Here is a 19003-nt window from a genome sequence, read left to right as displayed (position 1 = left end):
GTTGCCAGTGTTGGGAGTAACGCGTTATAAAAGTAACGAATTACAGTAATGCATTACTTTTTGCTGTAACGCAGTAATGTAAGGCATTACAGGGGAAAAAAATAGTAATATTTTACTCGGTACAAATGTGAGTAACGTGCGTTCCTCAGCTGCACCATCAAAACCCGCTGCCTCTTCTAGAATCAGTTCCAACTCAGTCTGAACTGAGAATTTCTTCACCATCATGATCAGTTGTGATTGGGATTTCCACTGACAGAGATGTTTATGGGGAACCCTAGATTCATTCATTTATTCACTCAGACAGAGGGTGAGATGTGGGTGCAGATAGCGTTGGGTGCACACACAACACACAACACACACACACACAACACACACCACATACAAAACACACACACATTACATACAAAAGACACACCACATACAAAACACACACAACACACACCACATTCAAAACACACACAACACATACACAACACTCAACACAGACAACACGCACACACACACAACACACAACACACACACAGGCCCAAAGAGGAGAAAGGGGAAATGAGGAGCTATGATTTTCATACTTTCAGTAGCACCGGGTCCAGTGGACCCGAAGACCCTGTATGTAATATAAGTGTGAAGGGGGTGGAATCAAGGGGGGGTCAATTAATTTTTTTTCTGATTCATGTTCCGCACTCAAAATGAGCCAAGGCCAAATAATCTCAGGCTGAAAAAATAATTCTTTGTATAATTTTTCTGAAGTTAAAAACTGAAAACGGGTCCCACAGACCCGAAGACCTTACAAGGGTTAACATACATTTTGATAACACCTACGACTTAAATAACAAATACAATTCATGTATATTCATAACTGAATTAAAATCATTCAAATCACACTCCATACAATTCATTCAGAGATTTTATAAAAAAAAGTCTTTTTAAAAGGACATCTACAACTTATTGACCATGTACTCCCAGACAGCCAATTCCACACTGCTGAGGATCTAAATAACATTGTTCTCCTCATATTGTTCCTCTCAAAATCTAGCTAGACTTTGATAAAGGAATGATTAAATCTCCAGAGCTGATCTGAGTGACATGTCTGTGACAATACCCACTGCACATCAGTTTATCTACAAAACATTTTGGGTTCTTTCTGAATATGGCAGCATGCATGTAACACAGAAGACTTATGTTGAGTTTATCCTGTACTTTTAACCAACATAAGGTGGTGTGCATCTCATTCACATTCATCTGAAATGATCAACCAAGAGATACTCTGACAGCTCTATTCTGGCCAAGCTATTCTGGCCAAGCTGCAGTTTTGCCAAATGCCCCTGTGTGGCCCTGGACCAAATGACTGAGCAGTACAAGTGTGACAAGAACAGAGACTGGAAAACTGTCCTCATGACCAAAGGTGGACAATTTGGTGACACTTCCATGACAAAGTGATGCCTCGGCCCATCCTGGACACAGTATGATTGATCTGATAAGTCTATGAGAGCTGACTGTCTTAACTTGATACCCAAGAGTTTAGTCTTTGTCACCTACTCTTCTCATTGAAAAGAAGCTTAAAGGCTGAAATTATTCACATATGATGAAGTGCAACGAGAAAAGAAAAAAAAAAAAAAAGGGAGTGATTGGTCACTAAAGACAACATGGACTCTAATTCATACAAGACGTGATAAACAAATCAGCCTTGAGATGAGAGCAAATATGCTACTTTACTGACATGTAACCTTGTTCTTTCAAAATTATTTGAAACTCAAAAAGTACTACACAAAATCAAAAAATATAATAATGAAAATATATCTAAAAAGTCTATTAAGGTATTTTTATAATTTCATTGTATATTGTGTAATGAAAATAAAAGTTATTCTAAAATTCTTGAGCTTTAGGCTTTACTGTCAAGTGGAAATTGCTTTGTTCCAAAATATTTTAATCAAAAAGGAACTGTTCTTCTCAAATTCAAAGCAGCGTGCATCACAGTGTCTTAGCCATTTGTTTTCTCCAAAAGAAAATGTAAATACAATTGTAAAAGGTTAATAAATGCCCTTTGTGACAGACTAACCACCTAACTGAAACATTGCATTATATTGTACACAGATAGAAATAAACATTTACGTGCTAAAAGAACACAAAACTAATTTTTGAAGAAGTGTGTCCCAAAAGTCATACTAAAAAGGTGGAAAAAAGCTGTAATGTCAAAACAAGTATCAACTCAAATTTTAAAACAACACTTCTGCTGTTTAGAAAGATAAAAATTTCACTCTCATGCCTGAAAACTATCAGCCACATTGTCAACATATGAATAAAGTGTATGTGAAAGCCATTAGTGACCAGATAAAACATGGATAGTAAAAGAAAATGAAAATTTCAATTAAATGCTGCTTCATACCTCTGAGCACTCTTCCAAATCTCCAAAAACATCAGAGAAGTCAGTGGGGCTTTTCCTCAGTGTCTGATCTGCAGGCAGTGTGTTGTCATTGTAGGACGAGACAAACTTAAAGTCACTTGTCCTGGATCCAGTTGTCATGTATCCATCATAGTTGTAAGTGCTGCGTAAAGTTCCTGTGCCGTCAACATCTGCATAATTAGGAGGCAGATAACCACTGGGGATTGCAACTGCTCCATCAAACAACAGTCTGGGCTTCCTCCTGCGACAGAACCTCACACCCAGGACAATAATAATGAAGGTGAGGAAAAATGTGGACACTGACACCAGTGCAATGATCAGATAGGATGTCAGCTTTGAGTCCCTCTCATCATAAGAAATGTCCTTGAGTTCAGGCACTTCAGCCAAGTTATCAGAGATCAGTAAATACATGGAGCAGGTGGCAGAGAGAGGAGGCTGTCCGTTATCCTTCACTGCCACAATAAGGTTCTGTTTCATGCTGTCAGACTCAGAGATGTCCCGCTGGCTCCTGATCTCTCCACTGTGGAGACCAATAGTAAAAAGTCCAGGATCAGTGGATTTGACGATGTGATAGGACAGCCAGGCGTTCTGTCCAGAGTCTGCGTCCACTGCTATCACTTTGGACACCAGAGAGCCTGCATGTGCAGCTTTAGGGACCAGTTCAGTCATGAAGGAGTTCCCCTCCGGGGTGGGGTACAGTATTTGAGGAGAGTTGTCGTTCACATCAGATATAAACACAGTGACTGTCACGTTGCTGCTGCTGAGTGGAGGAGAGCCATTGTCTCTGGCCATCACATGGACTTTAAAACTCCTGAAGTGTTCATAATCAAAAGCCCTCACAGCATGGATCACCCCTGTGTCTCCATTAACAGAGACATAGGAGGACACTGGGGCCCCATTCACCTCACCAGGTAACAGAGAATAAACCACTGTCCCGTTTTGTCTCCAGTCTGGGTCTCGAGCAGCAACAGAACATAAAGTGGAGCCAGGTTTGTTGTTTTCAGTCACATGTGCGCTGTAGGACTGCTCCTCAAACACAGGAGGGTTGTCATTGATGTCAGCTACAGTTAAGTGGACAGTTTTAGAGGAGGACAGAGGGGGAGAGCCCTCGTCAGTGGCACTGATTGTAATGTTGTAATCAGACACTAGCTCACGGTCCAGCTGTTCTGTGGTCACTAGAGAATAATAGTTTTTAATGGAAGGTACTAACTTGAAAGGGACCCCAGTCTGAAGGGAGCAGTGGACCTGTCTGTTGTTCTCTGAGTCTCTGTCCTGTACATTGATGATGCCCACCTCTGTACCAGGAGACACATTCTCAGGGATCTGATTGGACAATGACTTCAGTTTAATGATAGGAGCATTGTCATTTACATCAGTGATATCGATTATTAAAGTTGCATAGGAGACCAGCCCTAAACCATCTTTGGCACTGATTTGCATTTCATAGGAAGATGTTTTTTCATAGTCAATATAATTTTTCACCGTGACGTGTCCAGATTTGGAATCAATGGAAAACGCATTACTGTCTTTATTTGACACATGATCAAACTGATAGGTAATTTCACTATTCAGACCCTCGTCTGCATCAGTAGCAGTGACTGTAATAACCAGTGTATCTGGAGGAGAGTTTTCTGGAAGACTCGCTTTATACACAGTCTGGCTAAACACTGGTGCATTATCATTAGCGTCAAGAACAGTGACATGGATGACTACTGTGCCTGATCTCTGAGGAGAGCCGCCATCAAACGCAGTCAACACAAGTGTGATCTCGTTATTTTCCTCTCTGTCTAATTCTTTCTCTAAAACTAACTCACAGTATTTTCGCCCCCCGGAGTTTGTTTTTACATTTAATTTAAAGTGGTCATTCTGCTGAAGGGTGTAGCCCTGTACGGCGTTTTCTCCTATGTCTTCATCGTGTGCTTCACCAACAGCAAATCGTGCGCCCTTATCAGCCGATTCTCGAATTTCAATATTAAGTGAGTCGTCGGTGAATTGTGGTGTGTTGTCGTTTATGTCCTGTACGCGGATATTAAAGCGATGCAGCTCCAAAGGGTTTTCCAGCACGAGCTCCTGTTTCAGAATACATGAAGTCTTCTTCGCACAAAGGCCCTCTCTGTCAATCCTCTCCTGAACAACCAGCTCTCCCGTGTTCAGGTTCACGCTGCAGTACTGGACTCCGTTTTCCTCGGAGTCCACGCGCGCCTGGCGAGCGTGAAACCTGCCCAAATCCAGTCCAATATCCTTCGCGATATTTCCGATCACGGATCCACGTTTCATCTCCTCTGGAATAGAATAACTGATGTCTCCTCTGACGGGGTAAAGGGAAAATATAATTAACCCCAAAGCAAACGATATGTTAAATCTTTTTTCAGCCATTATGCCTCCACCGGGGGAAAGTAAAAAAAAAAAAAAAAAAAGGTTACAAACTAAATATTAGCTAAAAAAGGAGTCATGCAGAAACCTCAACAATAACACCTCATCATCCGTAAAACCGAATTTTACGACAACTGACCAAGAAGGGAGGGGAAAAGACTCGTTCTGCGCGGTTCACTGGTAAATACTGACACCAAGAGTTTGTTTAAAGGAACAGCTACCCTATCCGGCATGTTAAAAATGTGTGTTTTTTATTTTTATTTGATTTACCATCAAAATCAGGAGAGTACATTAAAATGCTCTTCATAATTGAAATAGATAACTCTTATAAATAATGTAAAAATATATTCAAGCGGGTTTGAATTGTATTTGTTCTCATTTCTATCACTGTTTAGAATAGATCCCTGATGTTTTTTCTCATAATGACGTGATTCAAGTTTTTTAATTTTACTAAAAAACATTTCATTTCACCAACAAACTGTAAATAATTAAATGCTGGCCAACAATCAAGAATAAGATATATAGGGTAGTTTTTACCAGCAGTTTCAGTTGTTGTCTTGATAAAGGATAATATTCAAAAACATATAAAAAAAAAATAAATAAATAAAAAATCATAAAAACAAACAAACATTTTGAAATCACAATGACAACACAAGAGGAACAAGTCATAAAGGGAGACCATCTCACTTCTCAAAAGCTTTCAATCTCAGAGCAAAATGTCTAATAAATATATCATGTATAAAAAAGTTAATAAATTGCAGTGTGTGTTTTCAAAGCAATTTTGTAATGCGTAGCCAGGTGTAGCCATCAGAGTCCCCAAAGGTAATAGACTAAAACGTAACCATAAATCCACAGTCTATTTAAAACATCAAGAACATCACATCTTAGTTCACTGGCATAGAACCAAACCTTCTCCAAGTTATTACCCGGGGTTTCTTAGTGAGTCAGTATGTCTGGACAACTTAAATTATTATTATTATTATTATTATTATTATTATTATTATTATTATTAATAATAATAATAATAATAATACAAACTGTTTAAAACTTTCGATTTTTGAGTCTTTGAATGACTGAAATTTGTCTGACATAAATTATTTTGAAAGTATGACTTGTGTCAAAGAAATACACATATTAAGAAGGTAAACAAAGAATGAACCCAAAGTTCTGTCAACACTCTTCAGCACCATGGACAGAGAAAACTCTACAAGCTTTACCAAATTAAAACAGCAAAAGGACATATTTTCTCAACAATCAGTCTGAAAATAATGCCACAAATGTCACGAGACTAAATCACTGCAAGCTGCCCAAAACAATATAACTGTATATACTGGAAGTTAATGTCTAAAACAGCTGCAGAAAGACCCAGTATTGAACCTGATTGAACTTATTACCACACATGACTATAATGTGCACTTAACTGGGTAACCAGCTCTCTGCTGAAATACCTAGAATGAAAACACTAGTCTAAAAATGAGGATAATATATAAACTGAACACAAAGTTATTGGAAAGGCACAGTGTATTTGCTCCACTAGTCATTACAGTTTAACCTTAGAAATAAGACAAGATCATTTAAATATTCTTGATATATATGTGCATGATATGTAATTGCATTCTCTTGCATTGTTTAACTCCACAGGTCTGACTGAAGAAAATTATGACATTAAACCCACAAGACAGAACTGAAATTATTGACTTTGGAACAAAATATGTAAGAAATTTACCTGTGTTGAAAAGTAGTAAGCATAAACAAAGGCATTTCTGTGTGACTAATTTCAAGATGCCTACCTCAGGAGAGACATCACAATCTCCAAAAACATCAGAGAAGTCAGTGGGGCTTTTCCTCAGTGTCTGATCTGCAGGCAGTGTGTTGTCATTGTAGGACGAGACAAACTTAAAGTCACTTGTCCTGGATCCAGTTGTCATGTATCCATCATAGTTGTAAGTGCTGCGTAAAGTTCCTGTGCCGTCAACATCTGCATAATTAGGAGGCAGATAACCACTGGGGATTGCAACTGCTCCATCAAACAACAGTCTGGGCTTCCTCCTGCGACAGAACCTCACACCCAGGACAATAATAATGAAGGTGAGGAAAAATGTGGACACTGACACCAGTGCAATGATCAGATAGGATGTCAGTTTTGAGTCCCTCTCATCATAAGAAATGTCCTTGAGTTCAGGCACTTCAGCCAAGTTATCAGAGATCAGTAAATACATGGAGCAGGTGGCAGAGAGAGGAGGCTGTCCGTTATCCTTCACTGCCACAATAAGGTTCTGTTTCATGCTGTCAGACTCAGAGATGTCCCGCTGGCTCCTGATCTCTCCACTGTGGAGACCAATAGTAAAAAGTCCAGGATCAGTGGATTTGAGGATGTGATAGGACAGCCAGGCGTTCTGTCCAGAGTCTGCGTCCACTGCTATCACTTTGGACACCAGAGAGCCTGCATGTGCAGCTTTAGGGACCAGTTCAGTCATGAAGGAGTTCCCCTCCGGGGTGGGGTACAGTATTTGAGGAGAGTTGTCGTTCACATCAGATATAAACACAGTGACTGTCACGTTGCTGCTGAGTGGAGGAGAGCCATTGTCTCTGGCCATCACATGGACTTTAAAACTCCTGAAGTGTTCATAATCAAAAGCCCTCACAGCATGGATCACCCCTGTGTCTCCATTAACAGAGACATAGGAGGACACTGGGGCCCCATTCACCTCACCAGGTAACAGAGAATAAACCACTGTCCCGTTTTGTCTCCAGTCTGGGTCTCGAGCAGCAACAGAACATAAAGTGGAGCCAGGTTTGTTGTTTTCAGTCACATGTGCGCTGTAGGACTGCTCCTCAAACACAGGAGGGTTGTCATTGATGTCAGCTACAGTTAAGTGGACAGTTTTAGAGGAGGACAGAGGGGGAGAGCCCTCGTCAGTGGCACTGATTGTAATGTTGTAATCAGACACTAGCTCACGGTCCAGCTGTTCTGTGGTCACTAGAGAATAATAGTTTTTAATGGAAGGTACTAACTTGAAAGGGACCCCAGTCTGAAGGGAGCAGCGGACCTGTCTGTTGTTCTCTGAGTCTCTGTCCTGTACATTAATGATGCCCACCTCTGTACCAGGAGACACATTCTCAGGGATCTGATTGGACAGTGATTGCAGAAATATAACAGGAGCATTGTCATTTATGTCTACAATTTCAACAAATAAAGTTGCATAAGAAGCCAGTCCAAGTCCATCTTTTGCACTAATTTGAATTTCATATGATGATTCTTCTTCATAATCCAAAGACTGAGCAACTCTAACCTCCCCAGTGGAGGGGTTCAAAGTAAATACTTTATCATCATCCGAAGGATGATCAAATCCATACGTTATTTGACCGTTCATGCCCTCGTCGCATCAGTAGCAGTGACTGTAATAACCAGTGTATCTGGAGGAGAGTTTTCTGGAAGACTCGCTTTATACACAGTCTGACTAAACACTGGCGCATTATCATTAGCGTCAAGAACAGTGACATGGATGACTACTGTGCCTGATCTCTGAGGAGAGCCGCCATCAAACGCAGTCAACACAAGTGTGATCTCGTTATTTTCCTCTCTGTCTAACTCCTTGTCCAAAACTAATTCACTATACTTTCGGCCATTGCTCTTTGTTTTTACGTCCAATGCAAAGTGTTTGTTGTCTTGCAGGGTGTAACCCTGAACACTATTTTCCCCAATGTCTCCATCGTAAGCTTCATCTAATGGATATCGTGCTCCCTTATCAGTTGATTCACTGATCTCAAAATTAAGCGTGTCCTCTTTAAACTGTGGTGCGTTGTCGTTTATGTCCTGTACGCGGATATTAAAGCGATGCAGCTCCAAAGGGTTTTCCAGCACGAGCTCCTGTTTCAGAATACATGAAGTCTTCTTCGCACAAAGGCCCTCTCTGTCAATCCTCTCCTGAACAACCAGCTCTCCCGTGTTCAGGTTCACGCTGCAGTACTGGACTCTTTTGTCCTCGGAGTCCACGCGCGCCCTGCGAGCGGACAACCTGCCCAAATCCAGTCCAATATCCTTCGCGATATTTCCGATCACGGATCCACGTTTCATTTCCTCTGGAACAGAATAACTGATGTCTCCATGGCAAAGATGAAAAGTGAAAAATATCAACGCCAAATACACCAGAAAACTGTGCCTTTTGCTGGCCATTATTTATCCCTTGTTAACTGGGTTGATAATCTTTAGTGCGCGTTCATTTAAACCTAAAAACGGTGCATTGAAAGCTCACCGTTCTGTAAAAATATGCTGATTCTTTACACAACGTGATAAAGAAGGGAGGAGAATGAACACGCTGCACCGTTCACTGGTAAATACTGACACCAAGAGTGTGTTTGAGAAACGACAAGTCTGTATTTATGTTCTGCCAAGCAAAACATATTAAAACGACGTGAATCAATATCAGAGTGCAACAATGGGGAGAAGTCGAATCTAGGGTTTTAATAAAAGTCCATAAAATAGCAGTTTTAATGTTATTGCAGCATTGCAATGTTTTCATTCTTTCTTTCCGTTATTATTATTATTATTATTGTGTTATTTTGCTTATTGTTGTTAAGGCTGCACAACTGAGAGACTTAACAACGAAATATTGGTATTTTATACAAGACAACAACCAGCTTATACACCCATTCAATTAAGAATAAAGTTCCATGCGAGTTGAGAGCTGTTTTCACAATAAAAGAACGAATAAAAGAGAACAGAGTGATACATGTAAATCTAAATTAGTATTACATTTTAGAATACATATCAGCACCATCGACAGAGAAATAAAACATGGCAAACATACAGATGTTTACGAACAAAACATCAGATCACTTATATTTTATTCAAAGTTTAGAATCAAATCACATTTCTTTACCTTATGAAACATTCATATTTTAAGAAGTCACGCACTAGGAGTTAGCTATGGAAATTACCACTAGTGATTACATGCTCAGTCATACCTCAGGAGAGATGTTATAAAAGAAATGTCAGCTGAGCTTTTTCTCAGCATCTGCTCTGCTTTGACAGTTTTTGTTTTCATGATATAGGGTCATATTGGAAGAAAAGAGGATTGAAAATGAGTCTGCATATTTGGTAAATGAGGTCAAAATTATTTGTAGGAATTAAAAAAGAAGTATAAAATTAACCATTTTAAACTGTCAATTTAAAAAAAAAAGGATATAATGCATTTTATAGGAGTCAGAAATGCTGCTTTTATATTCAGAGTTAAAATGTGCTTGAAAAAAAAAAAAGTTAGATAAATGCAGATAGTATCATTATAAATAGATTTCATGAGTGCCCAGGGGGACACCTCATGATCCCCAAATGTTTGCTTATGTTGCATCCACACACAAGTGAAGGTATCTCCTAAATCACATCTTTATTTACAGTTAATTTTGTTAAAAATAAAACTCTCCAAAGAAATCAAACTATAAACAAACACATAAACCATCATTCCTCAAGACAACTCCTCAACCCTCAGAAAGGAAAACCACAACCATCACTAAGGACGTCTCTCATTCAGTATTCTTTCTATTCTTCAATTTGATAAACACTACAGACTACAGACTACACAGTACTACGACTATTTCTAAGACTTGTGTTAAAGCAATGAATCATTTCAGGAGGTGAAGACATAATGACCACAATCTTAAATCTACACTCTTCAGTACCATAGACAGAGCAAATGAGAATCCAAGAGAAAACCATGCTACAAGTGATGGAGATTTAAGCCATAATTTCCAAGGGAAATGCTATGTCTTGGAGTTTACACAAAAGATTCTATGGTTAAAATAAAGTAAAAAAAAAATATATAATATAATAAATATATATATATATATATATATATATATATATATATATATATATTATATATATAATATATATTATATAATATAATATATATTATAGTATGTATATATATCCAACACTGGGTCCTGATGTTGGTTGACTGCAACAACATTAAATACACAATTCAGAGCACATATTCCAAAACAGTGTAAAGTGCCAGTGTTGCTCCACAATGAGTTTATTACTGCAAGCACAAGTACAAGGCTTTAACTTACATTCAAGCTACCGTCACTTCTTAATAAAAAGCTTAGAGTTGCCTCTTCTGCAAGAATGTCTAACCACAATGTGTAGAATATATTGGATTCCTTCTAACAAGTCGTAACAATTAAAATTGTTGTAACAATTAACAGACATTAAGAAAGATAATAATACAAATCTTGATATAAAAATGATCGGTTGATGAATTCCGAAACATTGCCAAACCCTAAAGGTCTGTTTGGACAGAAAAAATATAAAATTGCAAATACAATACAGTATTGATATTGTTTACTCATGTATAAAATGTGACGATTAAAAGTAAGAATTACAGAAAAAATGCTTTTTTGCCTACCTCAGGAGAGACATCACAATCTCCAAAAACATCAGAGAAGTCAGTGGGGCTTTTCCTCAGTGTCTGATCTGCAGGCAGTGTGTTGTCATTGTAGGACGAGACAAACTTAAAGTCACTTGTCCTGGATCCAGTTGTCATGTATCCATCATAGTTGTAAGTGCTGCGTAAAGTTCCTGTGCCGTCAACATCTGCATAATTAGGAGGCAGATAACCACTGGGGATTGCAACTGCTCCATCAAACAACAGTCTGGGCTTCCTCCTGCGACAGAACCTCACACCCAGGAACAATAATAATGAAGGTGAGGAAAAATGTGGACACTGACACCAGTGCAATGATCAGATAGGATGTCAGCTTTGAGTCCCTCTCATCATAAGAAATGTCCTTGAGTTCAGGCACTTCAGCCAAGTTATCAGAGATCAGTAAATACATGGAGCAGGTGGCAGAGAGAGGAGGCTGTCCGTTATCCTTCACTGCCACAATAAGGTTCTGTTTCATGCTGTCAGACTCAGAGATGTCCCGCTGGCTCCTGATCTCTCCACTGTGGAGACCAATAGTAAAAAGTCCAGGATCAGTGGATTTGACGATGTGATAGGACAGCCAGGCGTTCTGTCCAGAGTCTGCGTCCACTGCTATCACTTTGGACACCAGAGAGCCTGCATGTGCAGCTTTAGGGACCAGTTCAGTCATGAAGGAGTTCCCCTCCGGGGTGGGGTACAGTATTTGAGGAGAGTTGTCGTTCGCATCAGATATAAACACAGTGACTGTCACGTTGCTGCTGAGTGGAGGAGAGCCATTGTCTCTGGCCATCACATGGACTTTTAAAACTCCTGAAGTGTTCATAATCAAAAGCCCTCACAGCATGGATCACCCCTGTGTCTCCATTAACAGAGACATAGGAGGACACTGGGGCCCCATTCACCTCACCAGGTAACAGAGAATAAACCACTGTCCCGTTTTGTCTCCAGTCTGGGTCTCGAGCGGCAACAGAACATAAAGTGGAGCCAGGTTTGTTGTTTTCAGTCACATGTGCGCTGTAGGACTGCTCCTCAAACACAGGAGGGTTGTCATTGATGTCAGCTACAGTTAAGTGGACAGTTTTAGAGGAGGACAGAGGGGGAGAGCCCTCGTCAGTGGCACTGATTGTAATGTTGTAATCAGACACTAGCTCACGGTCCAGCTGTTCTGTGGTCACTAGAGAATAATAGTTTTTAATGGAAGGTACTAACTTGAAAGGGACCCCAGTCTGAAGGGAGCAGCGGACCTGTCTGTTGTTCTCTGAGTCTCTGTCCTGTACATTAATGATGCCCACCTCTGTACCAGGAGGGGTATTTTCTGCTATTGTATCTGACAGGGATTTTAAACTCACAACAGGAGCATTGTCATTGACATCAGTGACAGAAATTTCCACCATGGCATAAGTTGACAATCCTAATCCATCTTTTGCTTTAACACGTATTTCAAAGGTGGCAGTGTTTTCATGATCAATGTTGCCAATAACTCTTATTTCTCCTGTTTTTGAATTTATACTAAAAGCCTTTTTCACATCTTCAGCAACGTGTCCAAAATCATAACTCACATCACCGTTGACGCCTTCATCTGCATCAGTCGCACTAACAGTAAGCACTACAGTATCTAGAGGGGAGTTTTCAGGCAGACTGGCTTTATACACGGCCTGGCTGAACACAGGCGCGTTATCATTAGCGTCCAGTACAGTGACGTGTATGGCTACGGTCCCTGATCTCTGTGGAGACCCGCCATCAAAAGCTGTCAAAATCAAATCAATTTCATGTTGTTTTTCACGATCTAATTCTTTATCAAGAACCAGCTCAATGATATTTCCAGTTACCACTAAAACAAAATTATCATTCTTGTTTAAACTGTATTGTTGGATTGAATTCTGCCCCACATCCGCATCGTGCGCCTCCTCTATCACAAAGCGAGCACCCCTGTCTGTAGTTTCCCTTATTTCAAGCTCAACAATTTTCTCATTGAATTGTGGTGGATTGTCATTAATATCTTGTATGTGTAGGTGTATACGACGAAGCTCAAGCGGATTCTCTAACACTAGTTCTTGCTTCAGGACACAGGACGATCTTTTCGCACAAAGCCCTTCTCGGTCAATTCTACCTGCGACAAACAGTTCTCCATTTTTCAAGTTCAGTTCACAATAGCGTTCGTCTGAGCCCTCGGTGTCAACACGGGCTCTCCTTTGGCTTAATGCACCTCTCTCCAGACCCAGATCCTTCACTATATTTCCGATTACCGCTCCTTTTTTCATCTCCTCGGGAAGCGTGTAGCTCAAGTCTCCCTGCGTCAAATCCAGCCAGTGAAGAAACACGTACAATCCCAGTAGCGGAAACAACGACATTTTTAAATCCACATGGAGTGTTTCTCGTCACACTGTTATGAGAAGTAAAACCCGTGTCCAATCAAAGAATAAACGACCTATTCTTTGTAAGAGCTAAACTACATACGGGACTGTGGATGAACGCCTGTGCTCAACAAGACTTTGACTGGTATAGAGCGACACCAAGAGGTAAATGAAAGTAAGAAAAGAAAACAGTAATACAATAATTAGCCCATCAAAATATTTTCACATGTTCTACGTCCAACAGACCTACGTTCCCCTCCGTGAAATATTGTATTATTTTTCATTGCAGTAAATGAGTGGAAATTATTCAGAAACAGTTGATGGCAAAGAAACAGTAACTGAATGATGCGCCAAAAGGTCTATTCTAAAGAGGCCAAAGTCACACCGTTTACTTCTACAGCTGATATGCACAAAAGTTCACATTAGGTTTACAAGAGGTTTGAAACTCCTCAAACATTTTTGAATAATAAAAAATAATTCAAAAATGACACTGAAATGTATGGAGTAAAGTTAAAATAACTGCTGTGGGAGTTACAGATATTACCTCTATGTTGCTTTATTATGATTTCATCAAAATCATGAAAAGATAATGAAGTATGTAGAATTACAAGAGAAGTAAAAGAAAAGCTAAGATAACACTTTATCTTTGGAACAGGAGTCATTTTAAATCAGTGTCTTTCAGCAGTCAAACTGACCTTATAGTTTGTGTTAAAATATGTTGAAAGAAAAACACTAGAAATTAAAAAGATAAATAAAAAAAATAAAAATTGGTGTTTGAAACAGACCAATCACAATGAGACATTCAGGGTGCATTCACACTCGCACTATCATCCACATGAAATTGGGACTAAAGCAGGACTACACCTGAAACTTAACCTGGATTGAATCAGGACTAAACCAGGACAATATGAACAGGACCAAAGCAAGTGAACATCAGGGCCAGGCTTGAGTCAGTTCAACACCAACAGATATGTGAGTGCAGCCTTTGAGAAATCAGCCTTATGTGTGATGTGATTAATTGCAATAAAAACAAAACATTAACTATGTCATTATAATTATCAAAAAAAACAACAACAACAAAAAAAAAAAAAAAAAAAAAAAAAAAAAAACAGGCCTAATCCCCGTTTAAATTGGGTACAACTAAAAAAAATCCTCTTGTTGGTAACTATTTCATACCTGCAAAATACAAATTCCTGTATTTATCTAACTACCAAACTTGTACATTTATATGTTTGATTGAAATAATACTTTGAGAAACTATATATATAAATCTCAGTATTGGACAGACATGGTTCATTTTATATATGAAAACAAAAATAATTTTGTGACTGACATTTTAGTTTAACAGGTTGGAAACAATTTCACAGGAAGATTTCAGTTACTGCTTTTTGTAAGCTGTAAACAAGTGTGGGACCAATAGTATTAAGCAGGCACTGTAATGGTAATGAAGTAGAAAGCACCACCCACCTCATTTTATTTTTTAAATTATTTTATACCAAATTTGTACAAAGGAAATTGTATTTTTTTATATTTCATGGACACAAGAAATGGATACGATTGTAGACAGGAGATATGCTGGGGATACACGCAGGCAGGGGAAGGCAACTCGGGGGGGGGGCCTCGCGGGTCCTAATTGTAAAGTGTGCCTTGACATGAATAGCGTGATCATAAATGTGTCTCTTGTGTTTCAGGTGAGAAACGTCACTTTAAGTGAATATTTCTTTTGATAAACAAACGTTTTTAAGTTAGATGCGTCCTGTAAGGTGTGACCTAATTGTAAAGTGTGCCTTGACATGAATAGCGTGATCATAAATGTGTCTCTTGTGTTTCAGTGCATACGGCATTAAATGGAAGTAAATACACACTCTCTGAAGCCTCTTTATCCGACCACAAGTGCTACATATTTTGGGGGCTCGTCCGGGATGGATATAGACTTTTGAGACGGTTCTTCCATCGGCGTAGCACCGGTAAACTCCCGCTGACGGTCACGCGCATTGACGACGGACGCGCGGCATCGCGACGCACGGCAAGATGAGTCTCGAGGAGTCCGCAGAGCTAGTGTCACAGCAGCTCTGGACACTAAAACTAGATGAGCTCAAGGAGGTGTGTGGGCGTGCCAAAATTGACTGCAGAAATGCGGCGACCAGACGTGCAGTGGTTAAAGCCATCATGGATTCAATAGACAGCGCTATTGAAAATGAAGAAAGCGACGTGGCATCACAGTATTTGAGCACATTGCTAAATCTAACCAAAACAAGTGCAGTTCAAATGAATGTCCCAGAAATAGAAAATCTGCAGGAAAGAACAATTGGATTATCAATAACAAGTCAAGCACCTGTCAACGAAACCCAAAGATTGAGTGACAGGGCAAGCAACCTTTCACTACAAAATGAGCCCTCTGTCCATTCAAGCACCAGTTTGCCCACAAACAGGCTCCAAGAAGTCACAATAAGAAGAGAATTCAAAATAAGTGGCCAGATTGGGGAAAGGGGACAGAAAGATAAACTCTCATTCACAAATCTAATGCACCAGATTGAAAGAGGGTTAGTTAAAGGGCACAGTGAAGATGAAGTGGTTGAAGCTGTAGTCAAAGCCATCAGCCCAGGTTTGAGTTTACGGGACATGCTCGAAGTTAAAAGTGACCTCACATTATCACAGTTAAAAACAATATTAAAAGGGCACTTTAAAGAAGACAGTTCAATGGATTTATATCACAAGCTAGTTAACGTTACTCAAGACAGCCGTGAGTCTCCCCAAAACTTTCTTTTTAGAGCAATAGAACTTAAAGAGAGACTTCTCCTCGCCTCCAAGGAATCAGGCTCAGATGATCAGTACAGCCCAGAAGTCATTCAAAGGAAGTTCTTGAGATCAGTCAGCACAGGACTTATCAGTGATCACATCAAGTTTCAGCTAAAGCCCTATTTAGATGATATTGCAGTGACTGATGAGATTCTCATTGATAAACTGAATGAAGCAGCTAGTGTAGAGTCAGAACGCCAGTCCAAACTGCGCAAGAATGCTGTAGGCAGAGCTCCAAAAGTAAGCGAGCTACAGACAGAGGCACAGGCACAACAGACTCAAAGTAAAACAGTTTCAGAAATGAGAGCGGGAGCACAGGATCCAACTGAAACTGTCAGACCAAAGACCCGTAAAGCTCCAGCACCTCCCAGCTCTCGAGATGCTGAGTTGTATGAAACAGTGCACCTACTTAGAGAGGAAATGGCGGACATTAGGAAAAATCTGCAGGGCCATCAGCGACTCCCGGCTCCAAGTCTAAAGCGCCCTCAACGTAGAGCATGCACTGCATGTGAAGAAGGTGGTCAAGGCAACCAATGTGAACACTGTTTCAAGTGTGGATTATCAGGACACTTTTCACGGGGATGCAGAGGGACTCGGGGTGTAGCCCACAGGCCAGGGACAGTAAATGTCAAACCCCACAAGGTGGCGCCATCATCCCTGCCATTGAAAAAGTCACCTGAAGCTGAAAGTAAAATGCAAGAACTTTTATTAGAAAGAATTAGACAGCTTGAAGCTCAGCTTGAAAACAATAACAAGACACATCAAGGGGTGAGTGCCACTTACACCAATCCAATGTCCCAATGTCCTCACGCCGTCACGCCAAGCTGCACGCTCTCATAGGCAAGAAATGCCTAGTGGACTGCTGTTTTGAGGGAGTACCTACAAAAGCATTATGGGACACTGGTTCGCAGGTAACCATCATCAATGAGAGCTGGCGTAGTACATACCTCCCAAATATTGAAACCCGTAGCCTGCAAGAGCTTCTGGAGGAAGATGAGACACTTGTGGGTAAGGCAGCAAACCAAACTGTCATCCCCTTCTCAGGTTGGGTGGAGTTAAAGTTTAAACTCAACACATCAAACAAAGGTGCACAAGAACTTTTAGCTCCAGTGTTGATCTCAAATGAGCCAGATGTAGCGGACCCACCTATTATCGGCTATAACATCATTGAGCAGTTAGTCAAAAATGGGATGGAGCAGTATCCAGAGTTCACCTCAGCCGCTGTGCAGGAAGCATTCTCACTTGATTGTACAAAGACTGAAATATTTATTCAGCTGGTAAAGAAAAATTATGATGACATGAGGGAGGGAGTAGTGAGAGTGGGACAACCAAGAATAACTATCCCGCCAGGTGAAACTCAGCTGGTGAAGTGCCGTGTACGGAGATATTCCAGTGCAGCAGAACAAGATGCCTTGTTTGAACCTGTAGATAGCTCAAAGTGGCCGGATGGACTGACTCTATCAGAGGTGGTAATCAGTCTGCATAAGGGAGGCTGGTCTAAAGTTTCTGTCCCAGTCACTAATGAAAGCAGTCGTAGCATTATTTTAACAGCACGTACTGTGTTAGGACAGCTCCAACAAGTCAAAACTATCTATCCAGCGAACGCACAGCCTCTGCAGTCGGAACAGGGTAACAATGCTCGCTACACCAGTGCTGAAAGTCAGAAGGACAGTGCAAACTCAATTCAAGACATAAAAGAGGAACGGTGGGATCCACCTGTGGCTCTTGACCATTTGACACCAGAACAACAGGGCAAGGTACGTGCAGTATTGAGAGAGGAGTGTCATGCTTTTTCTAAAGGGGACCAAGATGTTGGCTGCATCCCATCACTAAAGTTGAAGATCAGGCTTAAAGATACCACTCCTGTAAGGCGCACATACACCTCAGTACCCAAACCACTCCACAAGGAGGTGAAGGAATATCTAGAGGATCTTCTGAATAGAGGATGGATACAAAACTCTCGCTCTCCTTATTCCTCGCCACTTGTCTGTGTTCGCAAAAAGGATGGAACGTTGCGTCTGTGTGTGGATTATAGAGAACTAAACCTGAAGTCCATACCAGATAGACACCCCATTCCCCGTGTGCAAGACATCCTTAACAGCTTGTGTGGAAGTGCCTGGTTTTCGGTACTAGACCAGGGAAAGGCCTACCACCAGGGGTTCCTGGAGGAAGCGAGCAGACCACTCACCGCCTTCATAACACCGTGGGGCCTGTATGAGTGGGTCAGGATTCCCTTTGGCCTCTCCTCAGCCCCTGCAGAGTTCCAGCGCAGCATGGAGGAGTGTCTAACAGGTTTGAGAGACGAGACATGCCAGCCATATTTGGATGATAATCTGGTACACAGTAAAACGTTTGATGAACATCTGCAAGACTTGAGGGCAGTACTGCGCCGATATCAGCGGCATGGTGTTAAACTAACTCCAAAAAAGTGTGAGGTTTTCAAAAAAAAAGTGAAATTTTTGGGGAAGATTGTATCCAAAGATGGCTATACAATGGATCCGAAAGAGTTGGCACCTGTACAAGCTCTCAAAGACAGAAAACCAACCAGTGTTGGAGAACTGAGAAGGATCTTAGGGTTCATCTCGTATTATCGGCCCTATATTCAGAACTTCTCCCGAATCGCTAGGCCATTGTACAGTTTGCTGTCAGCT

The 19003-nt window shown here is 40.6% G+C and overlaps 2 protein-coding genes and 1 pseudogene across 2 annotated transcripts; all 3 read right to left on the bottom strand.

Annotated features, from left to right (window-relative positions):
- Positions 1–2377: 2377 nt before the first annotated feature.
- Positions 2378–4777, bottom strand: LOC110162370 (protocadherin gamma-A4-like). Its single transcript, XM_020927255.2, has one exon. It carries the CDS (start codon positions 4775–4777, stop codon positions 2378–2380), a length of 2400 nt encoding a protein of 799 aa, XP_020782914.2.
- A 1537-nt stretch (positions 4778–6314) lies between these two features.
- Positions 6315–8148, bottom strand: LOC129410582 (protocadherin gamma-A11-like). Its single transcript, XM_055159057.1, has 2 exons — positions 6565–8148; positions 6315–6326 (listed from the first exon to the last, which is right to left on the bottom strand). Exons 1-2 carry the CDS (start codon positions 8146–8148, stop codon positions 6315–6317), a joined length of 1596 nt encoding a protein of 531 aa, XP_055015032.1.
- Positions 8149–11154: 3006 nt separating this feature from the next.
- On the bottom strand, positions 11155–17271 carry LOC129410581 (protocadherin gamma-A4-like; annotated as a pseudogene).
- Positions 17272–19003: the final 1732 nt, after the last annotated feature.

This window comes from Boleophthalmus pectinirostris, unplaced genomic scaffold, assembly GCF_026225935.1.
Source record: "Boleophthalmus pectinirostris isolate CB_2022bp ecotype Guang Dong unplaced genomic scaffold, ASM2622593v1 HiC_scaffold_23, whole genome shotgun sequence".
Lineage (NCBI taxonomy): Eukaryota > Metazoa > Chordata > Actinopteri > Gobiiformes > Gobiidae > Boleophthalmus > Boleophthalmus pectinirostris.
The sequence above is the reverse complement of the archived record's forward strand: the minus strand, read 5'-3'. Positions and strand labels throughout refer to the sequence as shown.